This window comes from Nanorana parkeri, unplaced genomic scaffold, assembly GCF_000935625.1.
Source record: "Nanorana parkeri isolate BGI_ZX_2015 unplaced genomic scaffold, ASM93562v1 scaffold1901, whole genome shotgun sequence".
Taxonomy (NCBI): domain Eukaryota; kingdom Metazoa; phylum Chordata; class Amphibia; order Anura; family Dicroglossidae; genus Nanorana; species Nanorana parkeri.
Window position 1 is genome coordinate 182,457 of NW_017308169.1, and position 20,344 is coordinate 202,800.

At 41.8% G+C, this 20,344-nt stretch overlaps 1 protein-coding gene across 1 annotated transcript in view; it reads right to left on the bottom strand.

Moving 5' to 3' along the window:
* Nucleotides 1-20,344, bottom strand: part of LATS2 (large tumor suppressor kinase 2) — a 56,124-nt gene that overhangs the window by 16,672 nt on the left and 19,108 nt on the right. The window contains exon 2 of the mRNA XM_018572015.1: nucleotides 1,195-1,327. Coding sequence (XP_018427517.1) covers nucleotides 1,195-1,327 — 133 coding nt within the window. The remainder of the gene's footprint in view (nucleotides 1-1,194; nucleotides 1,328-20,344) is intronic.

Sequence of the window (20,344 nt, forward strand, 5' to 3'; positions counted from 1 at the left end):
GGAGCGGGGAGAGGGGAATCCAGCCCCTCCCCTGTCACGGCAGAGAGCCGTGACAGGAGCGAGAGGTGAGCGAACCCGGTATGTGTTCGCTCACCTCCCGATCTACTGAGCCGACCTGTGACAGTCTCATTGTCACAGGTCGGCTAGAACTATGAGGTGAGTGAAAAGCACTCACCTCATAGTTCTCCTTTAAGAGATTTTGCAGGCATATGGTCCAGTGCATGAGCAGACAATTTTGGCAAACAGGTATTAATGATCAACAAGATAACATGCAAGTTAAAATACAACCATTAAAACAAATGGAATCAGCTGTGTAGGAGTAATGAAACTAAAGCTGGCTATACATTGGTTACATTTTGGCCAAGCAGTGTGAGCCCCCATTGATATTTCAATTGAGCTTTGTCAAAGCAACCAGCCAGAAAAATCTCGGTCAAACGGTGACAATTGGCCAATCAGCAGTAGTCGTCTCTGTTCCGGTATTCTGACAGCAGCACACATGTGGAAGACAACAGACATGCAGCAAGGAGGGGGGGGGGGATTCCTCCATCCGTGCTATTACAATAGCAAGACACTGCATCAACAAGATCTCTCAGAGCAGACATTTCAATGTAGACAGGTGTTTCCAGATGTTCTGTCCAAGCTCTTCTGCACAAGCACCAAGAAAAAGGCAATTTCGAAAAATGAAGTGGTCAGCCAAGCAAACATGCAGCAGCTGAAAGGCACATCATGCGGACTTTTCTTCCCAATCTGAAGATGTTCAGTGCCACCATCAGCTCAGGCCTGGGAGACCCCATCGGACTCTGATACGCCTAGCTACGGTCCAGAGAAATCTGGTCAAAAGTGGTCCTCAATGGAAGACTTGCAGCTAATTACACAGAAAAATGGTCATGATTTGCCGATGCATGAAAAGAGAACTGGTGTGCAGGAAAATGGGAAACAAAATGGCACAAAAGGGATGAGCGCACTAACAGCTGGGTGAAAACTCTAGGGTGAATACACTTTAGGAAGTAACTCACAGTGTGCAAGCTCTATCAAACAGGGAAAGCAGCCCAGGCCAGCTGAGTCTGTACATGAACCATACATCATTAATAAGAGTGGTACATCCTGAACCTGTCAGAAGGATGTACCAGTGACTAAGAAAGCCTCCTCTACAATATCAGTAACTGTGAAAGGAATAACATTCATGCACATTACCTGGTGATGTCTGTTTGATGACTTGGACAATCTGCTCATTGCGAGGGTCCAGATAACCCATCTTACTGATAAATTCCAAAGCTGCTTCAATGCTTCTACTTCCCGTCTGCTTCAATGCCCGTATTGCCATTTCCTAGTGAGAAAAAAAGAATGCTCTCAATTTCATATTTAAACATTCATATTCACTTGTGCTTTCTTGTTTTTTTTCCATATCATTTCTAAACTGGAAATTCAGCCTTGAGGTGCATGGAAGGAGAAGAACATATACACTCAGATTTTCAGGTATTGGAGATACTGTATTCTCCTCAGAGATGCTTTGGATCACTTTTGTAGCACACTGATCTGGCTTGCAGCTCCACAACACAGTGAGCTTTAAGCCGGCTCAGCAGCTGTAACAGCACAGTGATCACAGAAATGACCTATCGAAGTGACCACAGTGCTGGGACCCCTGATTTGCTGTTGAGGGTATGCCTCAGACCCTAAGGGGCCCAACAACAGCATTAACTCAAAGAGTGCTGGTCCTTCCACGAATTAGCGCTCATTTTACCGTATGACGGGATTATTCCGTCATGGGTCTTTAATGAACTGAAAGACCATGACGGAATAATCCCGTCCTCAGTCGAGAAGGGGTTAAGAAAGTACACTCCCATTGAACCTGTGAGTAGTTACATAACGGCTGGTTGCAGTGGATTACAAAAAACATCAGGTTTTCAGCATTAAAAGCTTCTTGATTGGCTTAATTTGCTGCTTAGATCCGCTCTCTAAGAAAACAGGCAGAACATAGCTCATGATATGACTTTAGGTTTCCATTCTGAATCAGGATGGATTATATTTATTTTTCTTGTACCACAGAAGCTACTAAAATAAGAGATGTTATGACTGCTTGAGGCCTTGGTGATGTCAGAACAGGAACAGGTTTATAGTAACCCTCAATTATATCATCAGATGAGATGCCACCCACAACACACCGTTTACATTTGTGGCTTTCCTGTCATTAAATGTGAATGATCACAGGTAGAAAATAAAAAATGACCCAAGCATTGTGCTAAAATTATACATGTCTCTTAACAGTGAGAAAAAATATTTGCAGGATAATACCCTCTAGGGCAGTCATCACTTGAATGTGCGTCCCCATTCAAAGGTTCCCTTCTATTGCTGGTCAGTTATATGTATAGCCAAAACATTTTATTTGTAGCTAGAGTAGAGAAAAGTTAAAACCATTATCAGTTTTGTTGGTTTTTTTTTTGCTTTCTTTGTCCTGCTTTGCACAACTTTCCAACTTGGAGTCACAACAGGTAGTGAGAGGAAATCTCCCCAAAGTAAGGGGAAGAACATACAATTGTCTCTGAAATAAATTGAAACTGAGCATGTAAATGGCACCCATTATTGTTTACTCTATATTTTAAAAAACTTGATTTTGATTCAACAGAAGAATATTTTAAATAATTAAACAAACACAAATGGCATGGACAAAAACAATGGGCCCCTAACCTAATATTTTGTTGCACAACTTTTAGAGGCCATCACTGTAAAAAAGCCATTTCTTGTAGCTCTTAATGAGACTTCTACACCCGCCAACAGGTAGAGGTAGTTTGGCCCATTCTTCTTCAGCAAACTGACTGTATGTTTCAGCTCTTTTCAGAGATGTTCGATGGGATTTAGCTCATGACTTAAAGAAGGCCACTTGAGAATAGTCCAGTGTTTTGTTGTTAGCCATTCTTGGGTGCTGTTAGGTTTATTATCCTGCTGGAAGACCCATTACCTGTGACTTAAACAGAACGTTCTGACAATGGCCAGTACACTTTGATCCAGAATTCCTTGAGTCTTAAGATTTCATTATGTCCTGCACAGATTCAAGGCATCCCATGCCAGACACAGCAAAGCAGCCCCCAAACATATCCAAGCCTCCTCCATGGTTCACAGTAGGTACAGTGCACTTTTCTTTGAAAGCTTCATATTTTTCATCTGTGAACATAGATTTGAGGCGATTTGCAAAAAAAAAAAAGAAGCAGTTTTGCCTCACCTGCCCAAAGGACATTCTCCCAGAAGCATTGTGGCTCGTCAATTTGCATTTTAGCAAATTCCAGTCTGGCTTTCACATCTAAAATTTTCTTTCTGACCTCTTCAGACAACTTTCCTTTGCTTTATCTGGTCTATGTTCAGTGTGGTGCACATGAAGATACCAAACTGCAGAGTGACTACTTTTCTCCATTTACATAGGATGACTTAAGCTGGCCATACACCTATAGATTATCTGCAGATTTTCTATGGTCAGATAGAAAAAGTGCAACAGATTTCTCCCATCTACGCTAAACTGAGTGGAGGAAGGAATCTCCCACTGGGCCAAGCTTCAGTATCTTACTAGTCGGCCCCGCTGGCTCTCAAAATACCTGAACAATCGGATTGGATGCAGGCATTGTTCAGGTATTTTGAGAGCCAGCGGTGCCGACAAGCAAGATACTGAAGTTTGGCCCAGTGGGAGAGTCCTCCATCCACACAGTTTAGTGTAGATGGAGGAATCTGTTGCACTTTTTCCATCTGACTATAGGCTGATAGAAAAAATTTATAGAAAATCTATAGGTGTATGGCCAGCTTAACTTATTACAAGGTTGAAGACAGGTGATACTAAATTACAGAAAACCACTAGTTTGAATTATCACTATAATCCAATTATTTGTATTCTTTTATAGGGGTACCAACACATTTGTCCAGGTAATTTTAAAGTATATTTGTAGAATAAGCAATAAATGTATCTCTTTTCACACTTTCTTTGCTTTGCTCTATGACATACCAAAGGGATGCAGGTATACACAAGATAATTGCTTTAGTTAAATGACATCAGGAGGAATGAAGGATTGTTTCAATGAGCTGTAAGGGTGCCAATAAATCTGTAAATGTCTGTATCAGTCACAAGTAAAGACGTTCCATTAAGATAAACTGCATAGCTAATAGGAGAATTTTCCATGCTATGGAGAGAAGGGGCCATACGAAATACCAGCAGCACTCCGCATATTTCAATAAATGAATGTGGCTAGAGGAATCCACCTATACAACAGGATGTATCACGCAAAGGATTACTGGAAGGCACTAGCTGGAAGAAAAGCTCAGCTAATCTGACTTCTAGGAATTTAGAAATGTATTTTAGATTCACATCTATGATTACAGACAACCTTCCAATGTGGCTGAGCAGAAAGGGCAAAAGAAGTCCTTGCTATTGCCCCCTTCCCAGCTCACTGGCTTACAGGTGTCACAAGCCAGTACCTGAGCAGTGCCTCTTTCACACCATTAGCTTTACAAGTTAAAGGCCAACTTTAAGGTGCCCATACACTGTGCGATTATCGCACGATAATCGCGGGAAATCCCGCGATCGTACGATAATCGCAAAGTGTATGAAGACGTGCGACCGTTTTTACTGTACGGTCGCACGTCTTTTGTCTAGGGAGCACGCTAGAAAACCAGCCGAAAATCGTACGATTTTCGACTGGTTTGAACAGTGCTCGGGAGACAAATGCCGAACAGGCCGCGCACACTGCCCGTTCAGCATTGCGGTCATCGGAAGCCCGCCCCTCAGGGGGGTGGGCTTGCGATGATCGAGAGTGCGATCTGCCTGTCCAAGATGGGCAGATCGTACGTTTTTTTTAAATTACTTTACAACCATCGCAAGACTAAGGTCTTGCGATGGTTGTAAAGCGTATGGCCACCTTTAGGCTATAGTTTTTAAGTTCAGAGAAAAAAAAAAGAAAATGATAATGCTGTGCACTGAGGTCCCCAGCAATAGGTAGCATTTTTAAAAATGCACCACTCGCTGCACTACTCTCAAGCTGCACTGTTCCTCAGTTTTTTTTCCTCACCCTTTTCATGCGTTTACCCACTGGACCGAGGACATACTGTGAGTGCAGGCTATGCATCATTCCACCTTCACCACTGGAGAGGTGGCGAGGAGGAGTAGAGACATGTGCATTATGTGTCCTCTCAGAAGACATGAAAGAGGCATGTGTACAGTTAAGAAACTGAAAAAAATACTACAAAGGGCAGGAGTTTTAAAGCTTCATTCAAATCTTGCGTCTTTAAATCTCTTTATAGTTCTGTACTCCTGTTGGCGTGATTTGTGACTAATTTTTGCTTAGCAATGCTTAAAATATCCTTTTCTTTAACTGAAGGTGCTGCTTACATTGATTTTCAAAGGGTTTCAATTAGTTAGTTCACCTTTCTAATAAAAGTTACCAAGCATTCAAGTGCCCCCAATATATTAAAAAACACTGTCCAGCTTAAAAAAAGAGGTGGCTTCTTTGATATGTCAAACTTGTAGAAGGTGCACAGCTTCTCCCAAATCAAAACTTCTCTCAGTGCCAGTGATCCTGGCAAGATGGCAGGGAACTCCATATATATATATATATATATTGGGAGCGTGCCCCCAGCCCCGCAGGAACAAGCACTCTGGTTTTCTCAAAGCCTGTGCGTGCAGTGTGCTCTCTGTCTCTCTGTCACACATTGCTGAGCTCAGCCACTGCTGCAACAGAGGAAAAGAGAGCACACTGCTCTCATTCCCTCACTGCTGGAAAGATGAAATAAGCCTTTAAAGTGAAATAAAATACCTGGGAAATTCAATGATATGATGAAAAATATAGATCACATTCAGTGAAAACTACATGTTAACACATTTAGTAGATCCAGAGATACAGACAGCTAAAGTTGTAGGTCAACTCTTCCTGCAAAAGGCCAACATGTACCCACTTCCCCCCGTCTCTCAAGTATCTCAACCTAATGGTCAGTCAAATCACCCATCACAATAAAAAGGACCAATAGGGAGGCAGCAGGGGGGCAAGGCCAATTTTCATTCTTACAGGTAAGGGTTTAAGATGCCTTCAGTGATCTACTGATCTTTCAACACGCATTTTGGTGGAAGGTAATCTCTGCCTGTGTTGTGGTCATCATAGTATCAGACTGGATAATCCAAGTTTACTTTACACAGTGTGTTTCAATTTAGTAAAATGCCACCAAAAATAGACTAAACTACAGGTGACTACAGGTACATGTGCGGTCTCATGTTTATGTTCACATTTTATCTAAGAGAAAATATACAAATGTTATTTGACTATCTGGAACTTGGGATTTTCATGAGGTGAGAGTTCAGTATTCTACTGCTGTTCTTTTAAATATGTATCAGATGACTGCTAAACTTACCCAACTCAAAGTGTCACGTCTCCCAAGGTGAAAGGTGACAGAAGATTGAAAGAGAACATTTTAAAAACAGTCAGTATTGTCAGGCCGAAACCAATACCGAAAATGTTTTTTATTTTTTAAATATTTTATTTTTATAAACTTTTTTTTTTTAATTCATTTTTTATTAAATATTTTTATCTTTTTACTTTACTTTGAGGGGCTTCGGGGAAATATTAAGGATCTAAAGCTGATATTTCCCTTTTAAAATAGAAAAAGAGATGGAGGACACAAAGTCCTCTCTCTTTCTCTGTATCCCCTGTTATCAATGAACAGGAATCCTCTATAGTGAGTGTTCCTGATCATTCATAACATGAGGACAGAGTATGTTTACAATAACTACAACTATGAATTAACAGGAAGGGAAGTAGATCACTCCCATTCTTTCATACAAAGTCCTCTCTCTTTCTCTGTATCCCCTGTTATCAATGAACAGGAATCCTCTATAGTGAGTGTTCCTGATCATTCATAACATGAGGACAGAGTATGTTTACAATAACTACAACTATGAATTAACAGGAAGGGAAGTAGATCACTCCCATTCTTTCATAATTGAGGATATAGTAACCATACTCTGTCCTCCAATTATCTACAAACACTCAACGATCACTGATCGCTGAGTGTTTGCACTTGCTCTCCTCTCTGACACGCTGTCACAGGAGGCTGATTGAGCGGTGTAGGGAGAAGAGCTCAGCCTCCTGTGACAGCGCGGCCTGTCTCCGCCCACACACCGCCCTGCGATAGGAGACTGAGCGGTATGGGAGGAGACACCGGCGGCTCACAGCACTCCCCTCCCACAGTGCTCGGCCGGCTGTCACAGTTTCTCTCCTCCCCGCTGGGACACAGAGCAGCGCCCAGCGGGGAGGAGAGAAAGCAGGGATGCACCGATGTATCGGCAGAAATATGGCACTTTCGGCATTATGCCACAAGTGCCATTTTCGGACGATATGTTTCGGCAGCCGATATATCGGTGGATCCGTAGTTCTGTAGTACTAAAAAATAAATAAAAAAACTATTTTGGCTTTAGACTGTTGCACAAACTACTACTTTATAAGTTGTACAGTACAAAAATCCAAGGCTGTCACAGCCGTAATCCAATCTTATTAAAAGTAAAATAACTGGATAGATCCGATCGTGTTGTCAGCACTTATTTGTAACCTGCACTAGAAAATGGAGGTTAGGATTCGATTGGTTGAACACTAAAAATGCCTAATTCTAATGTAATGTGTGACTCTTTAATATCAATGCCTCGTATTTGACCGGGTTCTATTAACATCTACCGTGTTGCCCCCTACTCTTTCTACTGTTTGTATTTTTTTGTACTGAAAATCTAATAAAAACGGATTGTTTAAAAATGCCTTCTCTTTCAAGTCACTAGTTTAATAAGCATCCCTGTGGACAACAGAAATGATGACTCTACCTCTCTGACTTCACAATTGTAGAGACACTTTTACACTACAGATGAAAGCACTCCAATTAAATCTTGGAACTGGAAGTACAATTTGGACGTGGTATTTACTAGAACATAAGATACTCTAGCATGTTGGCGATTCCAAATCTCTTTCACCATGGGAAGATTTAGCACTAGTTTAAAAGGCAGCGAAGAGGAATCTAGATTGAGAACATATGTGACAGGCAGGCAGGCAGAGGGGTGTAATTCATGTATGTGGAACGTACTTGCAGAAACTCATCATTCTTGCCATTTTTGTCATTCTCTTGTGATAATTTAAACATTTCATACTTGCTTATTAAAGACAGATTTTCAAGAAATGCTGCGGGTGAAAATGGTTCAGCAATTGCTTTACTGCCTGGAAACACGAAACTCATTCTGCTTTTTAGTTGAAAGTTTCCCATTTTTAAAGCTGCACTCCAGTTAAAGAATATTTATGCCCTAAATCTATTTTTCAGCATGTCTGCCAAAATGTCTAAGGCTGGCCATACACTGCTCTATTTTTCTCGTTCAACCCACAGGCTGAAGGAAAAGAAGTAGAGAAGATTTCTCCATCAATGGTACGAGTGTATTGATTGAATAATCCCGGTTGTTTGCATTGTATTCTGACAGCAGCCGCCTGCCAATATCAGAATACCCGAACAGAACCGGCAGCTCATTGGCTGCTCGCTCTGCTTGTACGAAGATTTTCCGGCCTGCTCCTTTACTCAGCTGATCGAGGGATGCCGATTGAAAGGGTGCTACCCACTGTGCAAATTTTGCGACAGACGAAAACCAAAAATGAGCACTTAACTCTTGCAGTGTAGGGGTAGCCCCACTTTAAGGGTTAAGAAGACATTTGTCTGGAGTTCTTCTTTAAATGAAGGTTGCCATGGGGATACAATGAAGGCCTGCATTCCTACCAGAGTCTTCGGTCTTCCGAGTTGAGTGTCGCTGGGATCCACTCAACCTGAAAGACTGATGGCATGTCTTATTTTATCATGTCATATTTTATGGACGTTATTTACCTGTAAAAGCCTCCCTTTTGGAGATATCCAAAAGCCTTGAGAATGCTGCTGGGCACTGCCATCTTGGATGTGATGTCAGCAGCCCCAGCAGACTCAGAAGTCAGTCAAGTACTCCTCCCTGACCCCTAGAAAGCTATATAAAAAGGTTATGTATGGAAGTGAAGGGAGGAGATGGGACAGTAGAGAGTAATAAGACCCTCCTACAAGAGGAGAGAGCTATTACATGCAACAAGGGAAGGGGTTGTGCTAGGAAATTGACTTTCCCACAACCATATTTTCTAGCAAGTTCTAAGGCACATTGCAAGTAAATCAAAAATAATCTATAGGAAGGGTAAAACCTGCAAGCAAGCATTTTCAATACTTGATATTTCTGGCATTTTTTAGGTTGGGGACAGGATCTCTTTAAGTGCACTTTTAAAATGCCAAAATTCCTATAGCATACCCAAGCAAACTTCAGATTTTTGAGAGCTGGAATGGATTCATTCCACTTAAAATTCTATTCTATTTCCTGAGTAAGAAAAGTCACAAAAGTGCATATGTTAGCTGCATAAAAAAGGAAAAAAAGACGACATCTTCAGCATTCCTTAAAGGAAGGTATGGATATTCATGCTATGCAGTGGATTTCCCTTGAATAAAATGTCCATCATTTCCAACATTTTACAGCACAGTTGGAAGGAACAAGTTGTTCTTATCACAGTTATCAGAATAGAAGGGACAGTCTTTTTTTTAGACAAATACAAAAGCTGATTTGTAAGTCACACTCAACAAAGAGCAGCCCTAACAAAAATAACTGAAATACTGAAGTGCTTCCTTAAAATAAAATACAGAATCCTACAGTCCACATCCCAATAATTCCATTCTATTTTGTTCTGTCATTCAGATATCCACCTGTTTACACACATTCTAAAAACATCATCTATTATAAGAGGAATTTCTATCCTGCGGTTGGGCCTTACAAATTTGTCCAGTTTGGTTTTCCAGCTATGTGGAGTATGTGACAAACCAGCAACATGTACAACTAATTCTGCAAAAGAATCCAGGACCAAAAATAATGTGTCTAGCCTGTGTAAAAAAAAATAAAATAGGGACTGCCCAAGATGACATATAGCTTAGACGGCATGTGTCAAAGAGCTCCAAAAATAAGGGAACGCAGCCAGGGGCAGATCTTGAAAATATATCAGCATCACATATACAAAACCCAATGTTTGAAGGGTCAGTCCAAACAAACCTTTCAGTTATAGATTGATGCGGACTGGCCAAATCATCCTCTGATGTCTGGAATTCCTAAATGTTTAACTGAAATATCATTTCTGAGAATGAATGCTATGATAACATTTCCAAAAATCGATCATTGAGAGGATTTCTTTGCCCAAAAGTAAACTTCTCTTGCATTCTGCTTAAGGTACCTATAGGAGTGTTATGGAATGAGTAGGGAGTAGAACCTGCCAGATGTCCCCACTGATAGATCACGGGGAAAATAATGATCACTCTTACTATAAAGATTGCCATTGCTTCCTTGGGAGAAGTCAGTGCTGGAGACACCCTGCCTTCGGGTTCCATAGATTAAATGTGAGCTATGCATGTATGTTTAGGGGACAGCCAGCAAACCGACAAGCATGAGGCCTGCAGCCAGCATATGACTGCCCTTTGTCTATATCTATATATGACCAAAGTAGTCTTCTGAAATATACACCATGTACAAGGTGTTACTGGTATAACTGCCTTCCTCTTAAATGTCCCTGAACCCTTCAGGGTTTTCCTTTTTGCCTGAGACAGTCAATCACATATCTGTAAGGACAGGAGGAGTTCTACCAATTCCACTACAAGGAACAATTTCCAAAGGGAATCCTTATAACTCAGGAGATTGAACCAGAAGCAAGAGAAACTTACAGCGCTTGGAAAACAACTTTTTATATGCCACTGGAACATTTCAAGGTAAAAAGTTATGTCTGGTCAGAGCTAGCACACAAAATTCTATACTGACTGGAATGTGTAAGCTTTAAATACTGGGCATACTCTTCATACTTGTATTGGAGATAACTGTATGCCAAGTATTTCACATGTTCCAGCCAACAACACTGAACTTTACATTGATCAACGATAGTGATGTGTCCTTAGCAGACTCTATGCTTCATATTTTTCTTCATATAAATGGGCCGTTGCATCCACCGTACCAAGTTCAAACCTTTCGCTAGCTTATTCGGAGACTGAACACGGCACTTCTAATGTGAGGACTAAAAGTTGTCGATGGCAAGCATTCACATTCCACCTATCATTTATCTGTAGCAATGTTCTGGACAAGTTCACACAGGAATGGCTTAAAAGGCAGCTCTAACTATGGTTAGATACTAGTGATTTCAATATATCATTACAGTATCTAGGCAGTCAGAAGAGACAACCTTACCAAAGGCCGGCAAAACTTTTCACTCATTCCTTAGGGGTATAGCAATGTACCTATAGTCAGAGAAATTGAATGCATGGTTTCAAAATATTTGGATGGGTGCATCATTTAACATACACATACACCTTAAAGTTAACCTGATACCAGTTGAAAAGGGTTAAAGCAACAGAAGCTATTAAAAACAGACATCTAAAACTCTTGAATACATGTTTATACACCTAGTAGAATGCCACGCGAGTATGAAATCAGGGTGCTCTATTAGGCTGGGTTCACACCTAGGCGTATTGAATATGCGCGTCTGTCGCGCGTTTTTTTTACCGCGCGATTCCGAAGGCTACTTGGCTGTATCCCAATGTAAAACGCCCTACAAAACGGCCCAAAGAAGTACATGTACTTGTTTGAGCGTAGGCAGTTTTGTAGGGCGTTTCAGACGGGCGGAAATACGGAAAGGTGTGAACCAGACCCATAGAAAACAATGGGATTTTCATGTTTGTACGTTTTGTTGAGCGTTCATAGAGCATTGAACGCGCGACAAAACGTAAAGGTGTGAACGGGGCCTTATACAAATCTTGATAAGCTACTGAAGTCATGCACAAGCCTACCACCTACAGCTCCTCAGGAATGGCCCATAACCACGATGGGCAGCCTCATCCAGCAACAAGGCCTGTGCTGATAGTCTTCTGATTACATCAGATGGGATTTCCTTTCTATACAAGTCTGTGGGAATGCAAAACCTGCTTGAAGCAGGTCAAATGCACGTCAGAAGAGTGTTACCTGCAGGTAAAATGCACCTGTCAATTAATTCAAAGTGATCTCAGAGGTGTTTCTGGTGCCATACCTCCCGTTTCCTCAGTACCTTAAGCTTTTGCTACTTTGGATTAGCACTGAAAATGTCTACAACATTACTAGGGCTGCAACTCATGATTAGTTTCATAATAAAGTAGTTGGATGATTTTTTTTTTTGATTAATCGGATTAAAAAAAATTAATAAATAGCATCCTTAATTTATAATAAAATACACAAATGGAGCGTTACAAAGTTTATTTCAGAATAAAACTGCACGCACATTTTTTTTGCATTAGCACTGCACTGAAACGCATGGCATTGCGGTACAGTACGTTCCAGTGCAGGTGATCACACTGTAGGTGGGAGGCGCGTTTGGGGTGCCATTGAAATGAATGGCACTGCAACGCACCTCACGCAGTAGAATTTGTCGGGCTGAAACCGAAAATTACTTTATTCCCACATTTTATAATTTCTCTTTGTAAGCACACGGCGCTTGAATAGCTTCAGCCAAGGAATGTCAGATGCCAGTGGCAAGATTCCGCAGACGGCAGCTGAATGTAAATACAGCAGGTAGTGGGCGGGTGCAAAAGCCAGCCTGCTATTGGCCATTTCAAATTGCAATAGCAGGCTGGCTATTGCACCAACCCACTGCTTGCTGTGCCCTCCTCCCAGCATGGAGGAGAGAGCTAGGGTATCCAACCAACTAATCCATAATGAGAATAGTTGACAACTATTCTCATTATCGATTAATCAATTAGTTGGTTGCAGCCCTAAGCATTACAGAACAAGTCCAGTTGAATGTGACTAACTTCTACTAGCTATACCGTTACCTGGAGATATGAGAACCTGCACAGATAAAACAGGAACTTTTTTTGAAAAACTTGCTTAGTTAGTTTTGCCCACCTTTGATTTTTACTGTTTTGCAAAAACACTAAATTTTAAATGCAAGTATAATTTTAACAGTCTTATTTCTTAGTAATTTGTAGATTATGTTTGTGTGCGCAGAAAATATATACAAACATTTAAGACTAGATTGTGAAAAACATGAATCCAATAAAGTGGAAATTCAAAACATTAAGGATCTAAAATTCAATCGTTCATTTGCCTTTACTAGGGAAAGATTGTCCGAATGTGTAAACAGGAAAAGACGAGAAGCTTTTTTCTGTGGAAGTTCTTGTGAAGCAATGTATTTCACAAGGAATCTGAACGGACTGAAGTCAGAATGTACACAGACACTTGTATTGCAGATATGGAAGATATTCGGCAGGACGTTAATGCTATGAAACAAGAATGTGTGACAAGTCGGGGATTTTCCCAGAAATCCATGCTAATACAGGATAGGCTCAACTTTTAATCCAGCTGCTTAGGGTGCACCAAATACCCCACAGTGCGATCGCCGCACCAGAACGCATGGTACAGCACTGGCCCGCGGTCTGGTGCGGTGCGATTGCAAAAAAATTGTGCATGCACTATTTGTTGCAAACGCACCACACCGGACTGCGGCCATTGCTGTACCACACGTTCTGGTACGGGCGGGAGGCGGGTCTTCAGTGCTATTGACATTAATGGCACCACCTCGCCCCCTCCTGCCCCAGAATGCAGGGAGGCTTTGCTCTATGTGATGCAGTGTGTTCTGATTACTAACCGTGCCGGAGCGCACTGGCTATAGTGTGAACAAGCTCTGAATGTGGTTTTCGTCCTCCATTCTTTTCAAATCCATTCATTCCAAAACCAAATGTAAAATGAAAACAAAAATCTAATTATATTGTAAATGACAATCGCCAAGCCTATGATGGTAGTATTGATTGTTCCGACAGAACTTTTCGTAGGAACGTTCGCCCGAAAATCTACCCGTGTATACCCTTCTTCATTAAGTGCATTGTTGGGGACCTAGAATACGAATCCCGATTATTTAAGGTTCTCATACACTTTAAGGAAATATCCCAAACTAGACCAACTTCACGGCAGTCATGTGGGTTTCAAATACAGTTGTTTTGTCATTAAAGGAGAACTATGGGGTCAGTGTTTTTCCCCATAGTCCTCCTTAGGGTAACGGGAGGACACAAACTAGCGTCATCCCGTTACCCTAAGCTCAGTATACCGCGAGCTGCAGCTAGCGGTATACTGAGACGCCACAGTATACCGCGAGCTACTGCTCGTTGTATACTGAGACGCCGCAGCTGAAGCGGATCCCGACAATTATGTCGGTATCCGCCCAGCTGTGTGAGTGACAGCTGGCTCTGCCTATCTAGAGGCAGAGCCAGCTGTACCCGACCCTCCCCCGTCCGTTCCGCCAGTCAGCGCTGGTGGATCGGAGCAGGGATATCCAGCCCCTCCCGTCACGGCAGAGAGCCGTGACAGGATCGAGAGGTGAGTGAACGCCGTTATGTGTTCGCTCACCTCCTGATCTAGTGAGCCGACCTGTGACAGTCTCATTGTCACAGGTCGGCTAGAACTATGAGGTGAGTGAGAAGCACTCACCTCATAGTTCTCCTTTAACTCAGACCTGAATTCTATGCATTCCACTTCTAGGAAAAAGTGTACTGCATTTTGAATTATCACATATTTCGAGGTTTTGAGCTTCTCAATAACACACAATACCTCTATTTTTTAACCCTTTGTTTGGACAGTGTTTAATTCTAATTTACAACTGATAATGAAATCTGCCAGCACAATACAGACCTGGTTAATTATAGTAAACATAACTTCCCACAGCCCCCCCCCTTACACATTACATAGTTGAGGAAGCTAGGTAGGAATTTTGTCAGATTACAGCTCTTTTTGGTCCCATAGAGTTCAATGGGAACTCTATGGGACCATAGACCATGGGACCAACAAAACGCACAAAAACTCTTGAAACGCCCATTGCCAGGCATTTCCCATTGAAGTCTATGGGACTAAAAAGCGCTGTAATCTGCCAAAAAGTAACTCTTGTACTTTTTCCAGCGACAGACGTTTTTCTGCTTGTGACACGTGTGAACAGGGGCCATAGAAATGAATGGGATTCCTTTTCTTGAGTGTTTTGTCACGCTTATGTTTGAGCAACAAAATGCCTAGATGTGAACAGGAGCTAAACATCAGGTTAAAGCACAAATGCGTCATTCAATTACTGCAGTCCACCACTGCACAACCCCTGCACCATCTTTGTGATATATAACACGGTCTCTTCTTCCTGGATTTAGAGGCAGCCCACAGAGAACATCATCTGGTGTTTGAGGGTTGCGGCTAACCTCATGCCTGAATAGAAGAAGATCTTGTTGCATTCCTTACCGCATATCCCAATAGCAGGGGAGGGTGTTCGTAATGACTGCGGATAGCGCCGCTGTATATATGAACAGTTTCAAAGAATGTCACTAGCACACCGATGTATCCTTGTAGGATCACCAAAATTTTATTTTGTTGAACAATTGTCAAATGAAAACAAGCGCTTTCAGGGCCGCGCAGGGTCCCTTCATCAGGCTTAACTTCGTCAATATTAGGCCTGATGAAGGGACCCTGCGATGCCGTGAAAGCGCTTGTTTTCATTTGACAATTGTTCAACAAAATGAAATTTTGGTGATCGTATAAGGATACATCGGTGTGCTGGGCACATTCTTTGTAACCTCATGTCTGCACACATTCGAAAACTTTTTGGGTGCATGGAATGAGGGTTCTGCATGTATGCACACCAAATACAAGAGCTGAAAGCACAGCTGCAAACATATGTAGAAGATTATTTAGAGATAAAATACATTTTATTGGGGAGTACTTGCTGGCTACACTCCGTACATTAAAGTTTAAACTTGAATTAGAAATAGCCCATCATATTTCATTTCATCCGCCAGCTGACAGTAGGCGACCTATCAGAATTCTGAATTTGATGGCCAAAATAAGATGTTCCTCAATTCTGAAAAACAAATGTTTTTTGAAAAAAAATTTTGGAATTTATTTAGCCATTTTATGTAGCCTTTTGTTTATTTAAAGCTAAGCTCGGAGAAAATGTAAAAAAAAACTACACTTGAAGTGGAGCTATCCCTGCACTGCAAGGGTTATCTGTTCATTTGTGTCTTGGGGGTATTCTGTACAACACTTTACAGCTCCTGCTGGCTCCAAGACCAATGTCCGCAGCCTCTTCACTGGTGGTCGGCGGCCTTCTGACATCATCACACCTAATGCAATGTCCAGAGCCTTGCATTATATGGAAGGTTGCTGAGGGACAATCTAGAAGACAAAGATGAGGGGAGACAGGGAAGTGCCTACTTCCAGGAGAGTGAGGATCAGGTAAATAAAAGTCCTCTTCACCATACCCCTAGATAAATCAGCAGTTAATCTTTTTTGTGCCGGGGCAGCGTCACTGCAAGGGTAGCTTTTTTTTACCTGGAGATAGGCTGAAATAAAAATTTTATTTTCTTAGCATTCTCTTTGTTTCAATAACAACCCCAGGGTGGAAAAACAGTTGTTACTGAAAATACCTCTTTGTTCCTCATTCTTTACAGGATATTACAAAAAAAAAAAGGAAATTAGCAATATATACAGCCTAGAGTTCATGACAAAATAATATACAAAAATACTGAATAATGGGATGACTGAAACCCAAATATGTGAGAACCAAGTATGTGAGACGTATGTATGTGTACATGAATAACATTTATAAACAGGCACATTCACCCGCATAGATCCATCTCCATTCACCCCACACATTCAGGGAAGTTTTTATAGGAATCGATACCAAATCGTTGATAAAAATCAATTATTTGCCAGCTAGTGAATCTGCAAAACAAACTTGGACCAACAACTTCTAACACTGGAACGCACTGGATCGCATTCCGGCCAGCTCACTTTGTCTTGGAGCGGGAGGGGATGTGGCGGTGCATTGAAGTCAATGGCACCGCACCTACGCCCTCCGGGCAAACATGTGATTGCCCGCACCAGAACGCGTGGCACATTAGTTCCTGCGTTCCGGAACGGTGCAGTCGGGTGATCGCATTGTGGCCAGAGGGCGTGGCTGCGGTGTCATTGACTGCAATGTACCGCCACACCTCCTCCCGCCCCAAAACAAAGTGACACTGTCCTTCCTTCTGGAGGGTGGCTACTTTGTCCCCCATGGTCCCTGTGTGTGTTGTAAAGTAGTCACTGCTCCAAAGTCCCTCCCATGATAGACTACAATCTCATGCTTAGTTTACTAATTTGTATTGAGATTGTAGTCCATCATGGGAGTGAGCTTGGAGCGGTGGTTACTTTACAACACACACAGGGACCATGGGGAACAAAAGTATCCCCCTCCAGAAGGAAGGACAGTGTCAGCACCAATTCAGAGATGATTTGAGGATCTACAGCCGAGTGATACACAAATAAGATACATTCTTGTTAATAGTTAAGGTACATGAATGCATTTTTTAAGTTTAACTCCTGAGTTTTGTATCACTAATAAAAATTTGAATAAACACAAAGCATCTGCAAAAGGAAGCCTCACTTGTTTCTCATTCAGAGCACCAAGACCTCTCCAGAAATGTTGTACAATTGCACTGACAGATTGGCCCTACATTAAAATTAACAGGCACTACAGTACTGCATAATGCCGATGCTGAAGTCTTCTTTGAATTCAGTCTCTGTACTATCTCCTCTAGGCGAGAAGTAAAGAACTACCGTGTTTCCCCGAAAGTAAGACCTACCCCGAAAATAAGACCTAGCACTATCTTCAGGGATTTCTGTAATATAAGACCTACTCCGAAAATAAGACCTAGTTCGGTGGTAGATCTCATATTACAGACATCCCTGAAGATAGTGCTAGCCGCAGCTCCCTCCCGCCCCCCCTCTCCAACAGCTGCAGCCAGGTAAGACATCCCCCGAAAATAAGACCTAGTGTCTTTTTTCGTAGAAAAAAAAATATAAGACACTGTCTTATTTTCGGGGAAACACGGTATGTAGTGCAAGGTCCTTCCTAAACAATCCATTCAGTCAGGTAGGCCATTTCCCTATGTACACAATATGGACATCTAGCCATCACAACTTTATGAGCTTGTTGGACATCCCATTGCAAACCATTCCCTTCAGCTTTACAGCCTCTACTCATATCTTAAAGTGGAAGTAGAGTTGATAAGAAAAAGTTTAACATAGCATATACATAGCATACTTGCACATTATGGCACACTCAATCAGCAATGTCACTGGCGCCAAAGTTCATCCTCAAAGGGTACAAATGCCACGACTTTACACAGGTGGGCAGCACGAATGACAGTCAGGGTGTCTGAAGGTCTAGCAAACAGGAAACATAGAAAAAAGTTTGCCTCGCTAGTGTAGAAATCCATTTATTAAATGGATGTTAAAAGCAATGGTACTTGCAAACAACCGATGATTGAAAGCCTTTCAATCATCGGTTGTTTGAGAGTACCATTCTTGCCTTTAACATATCCATCCAATAAATTGACTTCTACCCCCTAGAGAGGTAAACTTTTTTTGTATGTTTCCCATTAAGGTGCACTCACCTGACAAGTGTGCCTGCCTCCAGCGCTGACTGATCTATGTAGTCAGTCCACCCTCATCACCTTGACCCTCATCATTTCGTTGGATCAATGGGCTGCAGGTGATGATGTAACACCTATGCTTGCACACAAGAGTTACATAGTCCTTAGCACCCTGCTCCATTCCCGGCATACTGCAGTTGCTGGGAAGGAACCACAGTAGCAAGCTGTATGCAGCACGCACCATACAGTGTATACAACAAATAAAAACTGCTAGAGGTTAGAAGCAACTGTTTTCAGGCTAAATAGACTTGGTCTATATATTCTACCAAAAAAAACTCTCCTTTATAGCAGTTTTTTTTTTTTTTTTTTAGGTTTTCTTCCACTGTAACAGGGCTTTAGAAACAATAAGATCGTATAGCCATTAAGATTTTTAATGAGGACATCAGACAGAACCAAAAAGCCCTCCACAAAAATACTGCCATGTGCAGACACCATTGCCTTACTAAATCAGTAGGTAGTTTAAAGTCATCTCCTCCACTATAAATAAAACAAATTGTTTATTGCTTTTTTGAGGGAACGAGGGTGAAATCATGCAATCCCTTCACACCAGAAACTGCATCACAACTGCGTGCGTCTGCGCAGTTGCACTTTGATGCGTTTTGATGTGTTTGCAATGCGTTTTTTAACTGCACAAAAAAATGCTAATTAGGCATGTAGGTCACTTCTTTTCATGTCAGAGCATTTCCTATATTTGCTTTGTTCGTTTGGGAGCTCAGTCATGCTTTCTTTGTTGGCTGGCATGGTGCTAGTTTTGACTTTAGCCATTCTTTTTTATGCGTTCCGTTGCGTTTGCACCGCGTTTGATGCAGTTAAAGTAGGACAAGCAGTACTTCTTCTGACTGCAGTTGAATCGACTGCAATGGTGTGAATTAGGCACAAGAAAGCCCATAGGAAAGCATTGGGATGTATTTTAACTGCGCAGTTAAAATAAACGGACTGCATCACAACTGCATATGGTGTGAACAGGCCCTTTTGCTGAAAAGGTAAAACCAAAATGAAGCAACAGTAAAACTCCCGGGATCCTCTTGGATAAGTATATTCCCATAGCAATGGCATTATTTCTGGACTGAGAGCTCGTTCACACCATCGCCAGACCAGAACGTTTTTTGTCTGGTCCAAAAACGCATCCCCATAGGTTCCAATGGTTTTTCGTAGTTCACACCATTGTGTTTAGTTCCAGAGCTTTAATTTGGTCTGGAATGCACAAAAATGAATGTAAGCACATGTAAATGCACAGAACACACCAAAATGCCTACTGAACGCAAAAACAAGGCAAAAATGCATCCAAAAACACCCATGATCCCCTTTGCAGAAACAAATCCAGATCTGGTCTGGAGATGCGTGAACAAGCCCTGAAATGTAGCCCTGCGCTGGGTGAATATACTCACTTGAACTTTTTCTTTTTCCATTCTTTGCCGCTGACGGTTCTATAAAAGTAACAGATGTAACATTCCTAGCTGCACACAGGATTCAGCCGGATACAGGATCTGGCAGTCCACCCTCCCTGCAGGTGGATGGATAACAACACTGTACAGTCATGTGAGCATGGTTAATGCTTGTATAAGCACTCATAGGCAGGCTGAAAGGTCTTACTGTTTTCAGGTGCTTTCCATGGAAGACCGAAAACATTAAAATGTATGCCTGGGGAGAGCGCCCTAGACTTCTGGTAGAATCTACAGGCATTTTATGCACCTTTGCATGCAAGAGTTAATACATGGAATGGGACAATGGCAAAAAAAAAACAAAAAAAAAAACAAAAAAAAAAAAAAGTGGACCTGTCAAG